Source organism: Plectrocnemia conspersa, unplaced genomic scaffold (assembly GCF_051122295.1).
Source record: "Plectrocnemia conspersa isolate PC_06_02 unplaced genomic scaffold, ASM5112229v1 ptg000007l, whole genome shotgun sequence".
Classification (NCBI taxonomy): Eukaryota; Metazoa; Arthropoda; class Insecta; order Trichoptera; family Polycentropodidae; genus Plectrocnemia; species Plectrocnemia conspersa.
The window spans coordinates 9969593-9981819 of NW_028277171.1; the positions used below are offsets into that span (position 1 = coordinate 9969593).

At 30.6% G+C, this 12227-nt stretch overlaps 2 protein-coding genes across 3 annotated transcripts in view; both read right to left on the bottom strand.

Annotated features, from left to right (window-relative positions):
* Mctp (multiple C2 domain and transmembrane region protein) overlaps positions 1 to 8347 on the bottom strand; it is a 92345-nt gene extending 83998 nt beyond the window's left edge. For both annotated transcript variants that reach the window (XM_088188684.1, XM_088188685.1), the window contains exon 1: positions 8105 to 8347. The gene's annotated coding sequence lies outside the window, so the exon portion shown is untranslated. The remainder of the gene's footprint in view (positions 1 to 8104) is intronic.
* A 2885-nt stretch (positions 8348 to 11232) lies between these two features.
* LOC148233885 (transcription elongation factor SPT4-like) lies at positions 11233 to 12227 on the bottom strand. The gene is made up of 4 exons (XM_088188644.1): positions 12091 to 12227; positions 11904 to 12010; positions 11783 to 11838; positions 11233 to 11680 (listed from the first exon to the last, which is right to left on the bottom strand). The coding sequence occupies exons 1-4, from the start codon at positions 12151 to 12153 to the stop codon at positions 11562 to 11564; spliced, it is 345 nt and encodes a 114-aa protein (XP_088044770.1). The 5' UTR covers positions 12154 to 12227; the 3' UTR covers positions 11233 to 11561.

A 12227-nucleotide genomic window follows, 5' to 3' on the forward strand; every position in this document is an offset into this window, starting at 1 on the left:
GGATTGGAGAATAAAATACAAATGCAATATTATTTAGCTCGTCCATCCATAATTTTAAAATAAATCATATTTAAAAATCACATAAGCAAAACCTATTTATGAATAATAGAACACACTTTATACTGATATTTTTTCTCTAGCAATTAGGAAAACAAATAATATAAACCTTATTTAAAATACAACTTAGATCAACCATTTATTCGAGCATTATATCGTCGAGTTCTTATTAGTTAATAGTGGTTATAATAATTACTTTCTGCTGAGTTATATTTATAGGCGAAATAAAACATTTGCTAGCACTGTATTTTTTTATATGTGGCAATTGAAATCTTTGGTCCCTAAAGTCGTCTATCTTATTTGGCGTCTAGAATCCGCTTATCGTTTTTACTTATGCGTTAAGTGACTATAACTATAAATAAAACGATGCATAAAAAAGGTGTTAAATAAGACCCTATATTTATTTCTTACAAATCGGACCATTATGACTTGATAGGTTTCCTAATAATGCTGGCCTTAATACAAAATATTTCAAGCATTTCATACACATAAACGTCATTCCTCAGATTAAATATGTTTACTTTCTTATTTTGTATATAACATGCTCGTCGAGAAGCTGAATGGCTCATAAGGGACATAATACTAAGGGACGCAATCGCGTCTCTTTATGGCACTATACAGCCAGCAGTTGAAAATAGCCATAAATTGACAGATTTTCGACACACCTCTCAGAACCAAATTTGATACCAGCGATACACCCAGAACGAGATAAATACTTAGCTTATTCTACTTAAATTATGTTGTATATATATATATGTTTGTGTGTATATATATATATATATATATAAGGATTTTAAATATATTTTCACAATGTGCAATGCTATTTTTTTTTGCTCACAGTCAATATAAGCCAGTAATTATATGTACATTTAGAGTGTTTGTTATATATTATAAAACTTCCGTTGCAACGTGACAGGCGTTGGTCCAACGCGTTACAACGATGTAAACACAATCAACAACTACTAAGTAAGTAACGAGACACCAGATTAAAAACATCGTTTCTAAAACAGTGACATATATTTATTAATTATGAACTATTAATTGCTACTAGCATTAATAAATGTCAGGTCGTGACATTTTTTATACAATTGGATTCAATAAGATTTTTTTTAAATCTCTGTAAAATCTACGATTGCTACTTACAATAATAATAATATATTAAAACTCACATTCACTATAAATCCAAACATATTAAAATCAAGGGCTGTTAAATTTGAGCTCTTGAGAACTATATATAATTAAGGCTGAAAAAAGATTGGTCCATATTATTTCAAGACCTGCGTTTACTATTATTAGTACTATTATTAGAAATATGATTAGTCGTAGATATTATATCAAGCATTTGGATGTAAAGTAATAAAGAAAATGTAGCGATAAATAAGCTAACCGTATATATTATTGCATGGAAAGGTACATATACGCAAAATCATTATTGTTGAATATAAAAGGAAGCAAGTATAGATTATCTACCCTTTTTATTCCAAAAATCTCTCAAGCTTTATATGATATAATAATACACGGAAAGGGCTGTCGTTTATAAAATATATAAACGATGATTAATGTGATAGTAGGATTCCTTCGTGGTTTTATCATAATAATACGCATTTTTATACGATTATCATAAGGGGAAAGTGATATTGCAACTGGGTGCTTCAGAGATATTCAACAATTTTATTAACCCGTAAATAATATATATTTTTTGCTTTAAAAATAGATTGGAATGATATTTGTGTAATTATATGCTTTCAAAGCTTTCATGCTTCTTTTATCGAGTATTTTTATCATTTTAACCGAACGGCTTTCCTCGTATACAAAATATCACAATACATTACACGTAATTGGATATAATGGTATATACTTTAGAAACATTAAATGTATTATTATCTAATAAATGTTCAATATCAATTTATTTACTTAGGACTAATTATATTAAAATGGTAATATCTCTCTAAATTTATGTGTATAAAAAATATTTTCTGTCTGTATGTCTGCGATTTTATTAAATATAAATATATCACATGGGGCTTAAAAATAGCCGGAAGGGTTAAATTTACATTTTAATTCGCTTTTTTCAAGTTTCAATTAGATGAATTCTGGGAAATCCACAGGTATACGGAAAACTTGTTTAATTTTCACATGTCACGCGGAAAACCGGACGAGGCGGGCTGTATATAGGGAGCAACGGCCGCCGTTATTTCTAACGGATAAATTACCCTGCTCAGGCGCCGTTGGGATTTACGGGTTTGATCGTAAATGGGGATAAAATGCATCGACTATTTTATTATTCTTGCTAATAATTATTATACTGAACACACTTTAATGAAAAGATTTGAATTTTTCTTCTACGATGATTTATACGCCAGAATGCAGCCACAGAGGTCGCTTCCTATTTGATACTACGCTTCAGTTTAGACCTTGTGATCGCCACCAGCGGAGCTCGCAATAATTTGACATAGATGAACCGACACGAGCTTAGACATTCAGGCCTACACTAAGACAATAAAGTAGCATTGTCCAGCACAGCCATCGCCTTTAAGTTAACAGGAATTAACTCGAGCTTCGAGACGACTTAGATATTCTATGACACGTGTAGGTGTGATGCACATTAAAATTTTTATAATAAATTAAAGAGCTTATATAGATTGTGTGCCTTTTTTGCCGCCCAGTGCGACCCCGTCACAAATCAAAGTATTCAAGTTAAAGGATTGCCACTGTATGAATTTGAACGACCGTTTCAAACCTGTCCAGATGATAGGTAGCAACCGGTCGTTACATCGTTATAATTGACCGTGGCACAAAAAACGTGCGAGCACTAAATCTCCCTCTAGCTGACTATGTGCTTAAAACGAATATAAACCCCCTAAATAAAAAACTTTTGCTCGTGACTTGCTCCCGACAATATTGACCCACTGTGTTTGTTTAAACTCGAACCAAATTTACCCTGCTATTTCTCAATGAAATATACAAGAGAAAGACGCATAAAAAATAATATTAATTCCCTAGTTAATTGTAGATAGACAAGATATGAAAAGCTTAACTTCGTTTTGTATAATTTTCTTGAAAATGAGATATACTAATAACATTATTAAAAATATGTTAATCAAGACTAATATAAAAATATGTAATAAATTCTACCTTAAGGTTAAAATTAAAATAAACGCCCTTGCCTAAAAAATTATTCATGCGTATATAATCATGTGCATATTTAATTACAGGGGTTGCTAAATTTCTCAGTATCGCCGCTTACTCATTTTAGCTAACACAAAGAAAACGTTTACAATACGCCCACATCCACAATCTCAAAGTACATTTTTTTAATAATAAATTATCTTGAATGTATTAAATAAGGGGCCATAAATGAAATTGAGACATAGATCGGTAGTTTGGCATGTATCGATAGGTCTGATAAATCGGATATAATAAAAAAAGGTCTGAAGAAAAGAAATGTTCGTAAGAACGTCGATAACAGTAGTAAAGGGCAACAGGGCAAAAACGGTGGGTGTAATTTTCGTAATGGAGAAGAGGAGCGTAACGAAGGACGAACATTACTCGGTTCAATTTGAGAAATAAGCCAATGTCGAAATAATTATGTATACTTTCTTATGATTGTAAATATAGTATACGATATTACTTTTTCACGGTCGAATAAATACCATCTGACAATTTTCTTATAACGTCTTATGTAATTTGATAGAAAGATGACATATTTATATCTAATTTATAAGTACGTTACAAATTGACGTGTATTTCCATATTAAGCACAAGAGACATAATGCGAAATAATAGACTTTGTATACAAATTGAGAGATTGTTGATTCAAATTAAATATGAGCCTTGATTAAACACCAACGACGACGTACGAATTCCATCTGCGTGAAATTATGAGCGTCACAACATCTGTCAGGGTGTAAAAGCAGTTCGAACAATAGTCAGATGAAACATATATTATAAAATCTTCAGTTAAATAATGCTGCAAATAGGTAGCTCTACACATACTGCTGACTTCACTGCTATGGGCTGTGTGTCAAATATCCTACAGCTGTTGATAAGATATACTATTTTAATTTAAAAATATATTGAATCAAATATATAAAAAATAAGTTTTATATAATTTTAAATGCAGTTAGCAGAAAAATATACATTAAGATAAAATTTCGCTTCACTGGTGTTTTAGTCAAAACAAAAAAATAAAGTTGGGATAACGTAATTCATAACGTCTTAGACTAGAAATACTAAGGTTGCTAAGTCCTGGTGACAGCAGACTAGAATTTGTATTTTTAAAAACGCGCTATAATTTAAACTGACACCAGCTGCAAACTGGAAAATAAAATAAATGATATAATTTATAATTATTAATCTGGATATCTATTTTCAGACTTTCAATCTGATGGTTAGTACTTACTTGTAGGTATTCATTATGTCTGATTGACTTACCCAGTTCGTAAAGCTTTACTCCGCCTATCAGGTTACAACGAAAGATTTAATAATAATAGAAACAACAGTCAATAATGAATATTACCCAGCAGTTTTATGATCCTTGTGTAAGACAAACAGAAGAAAATAATCCAAAATTCGAACAAATAACGGTTGGATTTTGCACACCCATAACACACCAGTTTACGCTCTACTATTAATTTGGAAATTTTTAGGCAAAAATGACACCGTCATGATGCCGCAACTACTGTTTTTTATTTAAATTAAATTCATATCTTCGTAACTTAACAGATTACCTGAATACGTCACGATGGTCAAAAAATAATACATAGTACCTATTATTTAATTGCACAAAAATATATAATAAAATTAATTCTCGAAAAAAAAATAATACATATAAAAAAAACAATTAAATAAAGCCATAAAATCATAAACAACTCCTCGTAGCTGACATTAGACAGATGAATTTGTAATGCCAGCGTATTAAGGAGATGGATGGTTAACAGCCATAGGCGATTCGGAAAGTGCGAACGTTTTAGCCCTAACGGAAATCAAAACCCAAAACTGGAATTCTTCAAGAATAGTTTGATTATCGACTGTCGTATTTATGTCATTAATAAATAACGCGAAGAGCAGAGGGCGCAAGTTGGACCCTTGAGGAACCCCTAAACGGATGAAATACTCTTTAGACATGTCGATAGGTTACAAACTGTCTACGATTGCCCAATGTTTTGTACAAGTGTATTATATCTGATAAGAACTACAATATTAATATTAGAGAATAAATATTTATATTTAAAATTTTATAAAAAAAATCACATGTGCGCGTGCTAATAGAATATTGAGGCGGATTAAATGTACTTTGCCAAAAGGGATATAAACAAAGGATTTCGGTACCAATACAAAGTCAAAGAGTAGGTGGAATGTACAGTTACAAAACCGCACATACCTGTAATTACCAAATTTACTGTTTTTTAAACCATATACAATAATAAATAGTATGTTTTTGCTCAAAATCATCACATTGGCTATACGATCGATAATAAGAAAGGCAAAGACATCCCCTTACTTCAAGTAAAAAATACAAGAGCGAACTCACATTCATCAAAAACTTTCGCCAGACACTTGCAACGGTTCGCTACCGATTTGGACCAAACGAGAGTTCAGCTGAACTCGCACCAAGCTGAGCTACGCCGAGAAATGACCAAGATAACCGATAAAGCAGCTGTTTTCCATTTTTTGTTACATTTGGTCCAGCTCTGCTACGAAGCCATCAAAATTCAATGGTTTAACCAGAACTTTTAAACAACTTGAATCACTTGACGAAATTTTACGAGATTTAACATGTGTATTAACTAATAATTGCATAAATTGTACACTGTTGCGAATTTACAAAATAATTTACAATATAAAACTTTGCTCATATAAAAATAAACACGTGGACATATATCATAAAATTTTAAAGTAAAGTAAGTTATGAAATATAAGGTCCACCCAATTGAGAAAAAATATTTATCGCAAATACGTGTTAAAAGCGTAATGATTCAAATATTTATTTATTAATCTTTATGACGTACGTGACGCTCAGAGATTCGGACGGTTTGGGTAAATGCACCCACAAATGGGCCATAAAAAATCCGTTTATTGCTTCACAAATGCTATCGTATTTAAAAGTTATTTTCGTTCAAATTTTCGCGATTGGCGTTGAGATTAGACAGATCAAAAGAACCTCCTCAGTCTCGACTAGCTTATATAAGCGCGTTCACGATGTACTTCAGACATTTCCATTTGGAATACACCATCAGGAACCTTACCAAGAAATTTTCGCTAGATACTACATATAACATTTTCACTAAATACCAACATAAAACACACTAAAGTTCATCTAAATTTGTACCAAGCGAAACTACACTGAGCTAGAAAGCAGCCGCTTCCCACTTCAACCTGGTTCAAGACTACCAACTACCAAGACTGAAATTCAGAATTCAACCCGATTTTCGGAGAAAGCGCAGACAAGGCTATGAGCGCATTATAAATGATTTATCAATAATTTATAATATAAATACCTTTGCCTTATATTTTATTATATTATATTAAAATTATTTTAATACTATGCAAATATAATTCAATATATGCGAATGCCAAATATTGAGACTAGTTAATTAAAATGGAAGTTAGAATGAAACGGAAAACGGTATAAAAAGGAGTGTTTCCAGCAAAGCTTCATTTTGTCTACGTACGGTGAAAGAAAATATGTATTAAAATTTTCATGAATAAATATGAGTCATGTCCACAAAAGGAGGTAAAACATCTTTGAAAATAAAGAAAAAACACAGTTTATAATAAAGTATTCTTATCTTGTAGCGTTTTTCTTAATTATGCGTTTGATAAAAGCGGACGTGGCCGACTTACACTTTAATGATTGATATCCTATATGCGTATAAACACTGTATACCTCATATATTATTATATAATACAATATGAAATGTAAAACAGGTTATGATTTAATATTCGACTCGCAGTGTCTTATTGAACACGTTTATGTATTCTGTGGCTGCAGAATTAATAATGTAGATACAGTAGAACTCTGATAATATGAAGTATAGAGCGTTAACTTATAAATTAACAAATTAATCATGGCTGAAATTTAATTAAATGCCTTTAAAGATAATCTGGATTCCTTTGTGTATTTCACATATACATACATATACAGGGGCATAATATTAAACTGGGATAATTGCGAGCGATAAGCAAGAAACAAGATCTTAACGAGCTTCGTAGATACAGAATGTTTTAGAATTTCATTGTCTTGATCAGGCATTTAAATTACATCCAAAGAATAAACGATTGCAATCTATATACAATAATATATGATCAACATACATCTATATATCAAAGCATTCAATGAATTTTCAAGTAATTTATATATCATGTTAAAAGTTTAGTTAGAAAAGTGTATTTTTTTTTAATAATAACAACATAAATGTATTTATTTTTATGAAAAAAAAAGTGTTTTTCCTCAACATATTGTATATCGTATGTATGTAAGTATTTATGTACATATAAAAAAAATCTTAAAGCATATGAGGCAATATTTAGTTTCATAGAATTTTAAATAATAACCTCCCTTTCCCATTTTTTCACATATGTGACATCTATTGTAAGTTAATTTATTGTATTATATATTTTTAATTATATATACAGATTCACCGGTTAGTACTGATTTACCCCGTTGTAACGCACTAGGCGTACGCCTGTCAGGTTACAACGAAAGATTAAAAAAATTATATTTTACCCTAATTAATTGCAGATGCTTAATTCAAATGTAAAATTAATATTTTTGCATTTTATACCTTACGTTATTATTTATAAATATATATGTATGAAATAATTAAAAATATATATGTATTCAAATCATATAAAATTAGACTTTTATAAAATTTTAAAATATGCTTTTCTTGTGAAAAAAAACATTACCATTGCTTTGTTTCAATGCTTAAAATATTTTATTTAAAAAATTATATAGGTATTTGTGTATTATTTGATTTCTTCTAAATAAAGAAAATAAATATTTATATAATTTTTCACAAAAAATCACAAAAAAATTTTATACCACACAGAGAGCTGTCATTAAGACAAAACCGGTGCAGATGTGCCCCAAAAAAGCAGGGGGAAAATGCACCGCGGCCGTTACGTAATTAATTTTATTTACACTTCACGGAATGCTCTTAGTGTCACTCGTCTCGTTCGTGCCGGCCGACCGACGCGACGTGTATTATATTTATTGTGTGTTTTCGTGTCGAAACGAGTATGGTGTGAGGGTGCGAGCGCCTTCCCCGAGCGAGCGGTTGCCACTGGGCGAATATCGGAAAACCGGCAAAGGCTCTCGGGCGTCGGGCGTCGGGCCAATGGCGCAGGACATGCTCACTGAAACGCACGCACTGAAAACCCGTCGAGCGTTGCTATGGTGAAATGAGTCGCATCTCGCATCGTGTCATTTCCATGGAAAATCCTCCCATAGATTAACTTCCCCCTCCCCCCTTTCTGATCCCCATTTCGACCGCCTTTACCATCCCGCTTTTATGGAAATAGAATCTTCGAGAAAATATAATAAAGATAATATTTTCTTTTGACTAAATATTTATTTTATAAATAATTTTATTTAAAACAATTGCTTGATATTTAAGCGATTAGGACCAACTTAGTTTCCATGACATAATCCGCCATTTTGATCGTGCGTGCTCTCGAACGTCACTTTTGGCGAATATGACGAATTGTTTTGATCTATGCATATTTATAAATATGTTTCAATATAAATATATAGTAATATACTTTTTAGAAAGATGTCTCTAAATATATTATCTTATACGGTTTGAAACTTTATAAGAAATAGTATATAATACTACGTGACAATTTTATTTGTTGAAAAATAAAGCATAATATTTATCTATTTTTAGAGATAAAATAATAATGTAATATATAATGTAATAATAATGATTAAGTCACAAAACCCCATACGCACTTGAAAAACACAAGCTTCAGAGTAAAATAAACCGCTGGCGTTCGAAATGTACGTACGTAATGTAAGCCTATTTGTGGTCAAGCAATTAGTGATACGAAAATAAAGAGACTAAAAACAAACTAAAGTGTCTTTGCTGGTTGAAACGCAGCTCGATGAAACGGCTTTCCTGCGAGTCTTAGTGACAAGTCAAAAAAAAATCGCGACTTCTCCTCGTGGGGAGAAGTTAAGCGGTGGAGAAAATTGAAATCATAAATATTTTTATCTCGTTTTGATGGACGGATGGTGACGGATGGCAATAACAGACAGATTGAGCCGCTGCATTATTATTATTTATTTAAATATAATTTAGTTACGTGTTGGAATATGAAATATATGCGAGTGAACGGTAAACGAGGCACCACCGGCCATTGTCTTCCCTTCGAGATTCACCAAAAATATGTGGTGCCCTCATATGTCACTAAGTTTTGGCCATAATGAATAAATAAATATATCCCCACATCGTCAATAACCGATGTACAAAGTAAAACGTAATAATAATTATTCTTTGTATTATCCATGGCGTTCAATAAAAATGTTTTATTATTTATAAAGTACCTGAACACCTATGATAAATAATATTTTGTCTAAGTTCGCAACCACTCATGCACTGCTTGTTACACCTTTTCTTTTTTTGACATGAACCCCCTTTCTCTGTGGTCTAAAAATAAAGTATATCGTTTAACCATTCACGTGTTTAGCTTCAATAATTATTGTAATGTTTTGCGAGTGCCACAGTCATTCTAAACTGCTGCCAACTTAAAAAAGAATGAAGTTGTGTTCTTATTTTTATCGCACCTTTAAGGTATTCATTTTTATATAAAAATATTATTTTTGTATATTACATCGGTATAAGGCCATTTAATACTATTCCTGTGGATAAATTGTAAGATAGATTTTCACTTGTAAACAGAAAAAACGTCGCTAGCTAAAATTTTGGGTAAATGCAGGTTTGACTGATTCTCTTTAAAAGATATGTTTTGGCAATCCTATATACATACATATATTGATGTATCTTTATTTATTAACGAGCTTCTCTCAGTTTTCTAGTTTTCAAAAGAGCTAGGCATAATGACGTCGCCTGAATAAAATGTGTACCAAATAGTCACTTTTTAGGCATGTAGTGGTCTCGTAGATCGAATGAGCCTTTTCCTCGCCCCAAATGCGGCAATTTTGCTTATTAATATACCCAGAGAGGTGGAAATGTGCCTCATCAGAAAGTTTTTCCAATTTTAAATTACACCTATTATTTATGTATTACTTATTTTGTGAATACTCTACTCGTTTCTGATGTTGGGGCTACTACATGGTAAAAAAATATCGAAGAATGTTTCGCTCTATGGCTTGTAAGTTGTATTTAGTTATTTGTTTACTATTGTATTTCACAGTCTTACACCAATGGCTATTAACACATTTTTAATGACACGGAATGTATTGTTTTTATTATTACTTTGATATATGAAACACTAAATATATTTATGTTATGTATGTACATTACAATTACTTACCTATTTACATACTTGATGTTTGTTTATATTTGTCAATCGTATATTTCTCAAACCAATCTTCCAAATGAAAATATGATTTTCGATCATGTCTTAAAAAATCTCCTCATTGTTTTTCATAATGTAAGAATCTACTAAATGGGAATAGTACATATTTGATAAGTTACTAAGTTAGTAGAATTTTTACATCAAAAGTATTTGAAAAATAATATTTTATGTCAGATAAGTAATCAACTCCATATTAATCAATGACTAAAAAACGCTTTTATTTCTATAATTGCCACATATTCTTTAAAAAACGGAGTTTAAATGAAACGTTAAAAAGTATTTCAAGTGGATTGTTACAATGCACGTTAGTGGTTTGCTAGGGTCATATAGTATCAGAAATCGATGAAACTTCATAACTTGTAGTTATTGCCGATGATATTTTATGAACAATTCCAAGGTATTGAAATTTTGCCATTATGAAATAAATAAGAGTTTTAAATTATTTTTATAATTGTCTAGACACGATGGAGATTTCAGGTCTTTTGCATATTTAAGATGGTGCAACTTATTTAGCGTGGAAGATGGATTTTACGGGTTCTTTTTTATTTTAACGTATGTTTTATATTACAAGTAAAAAAAAATATTTTTTTCATATGCAGAATGAAATATTTTGTGAGGAATTAAACAAAATTTCTTCATATTATATGTATTATATTATATAATATTGTCAATATATAAAAATTAGATATTTAAATAATTATAACATTTTAATACACATTTTGATATACGTACAATATAAAAAATTATATTTTCCTAATATTTTATTATTTAACCATTATTCCAAATTTCTCGTTGTTTTTATTGTACTAGTTACAAAATGTTAAATAGTTTTATTTTGCAATCCAATATGACAACCAAAACTTCCGGGATGACCCAAGATTTTACAATTACTATAAATTATTCGATAACGATTAAAGAAACAAAAACATATGAAAATTATCAATAAATTATATAAATAGTTAACGTTGACTAGTATCACGCGGTCTATAAACAAGTCCACGACTCTTCATATCTCGTATGATTCCATTAGGTAAACGTCCAGATACAGATATCGCATATACTCCTTTTTGAAATCTATCTGTAATGTAATATATAGTACATATTATTATCATATTTCAAACATTTAAAGCTATAGAACTAGATATAAATAAATATAATGCAATATAAGACAAGTTCTTACTAATTCTCTGCCATTTACACACCCAACTGTCTTCAGGGCTCATTACAGATATCATACTGTATTAAAATTCAAGCAATATAGTAATATAACAAAAATATTAATGTAAAAATTGACTATTTACCCATCGAAATTACTACTTGTGCAATCGTAGACGTTATCCTTATTACTTTTCATTCTAAGGAATTCTTCGCAATTTTCGCATCCGTTGCGTTCGAATTGATCGAATGCCTAGAGAGAAAATGTGAATCAATCGAGTTTACAAATATTTGTATGTAGTAAAAATAATATAAAATAATACAAATTTGTACCTTAATTAAAGAGCAAACTAAACAAGCTCTTAAATTTTTGAGATCTTTAGGAATAGTTTCCATAATGGAGAATAAAATAACCAAACTAACAGTACAAAATTCACGTCAGCAATGACAGCTGCATACCATAGACAAAT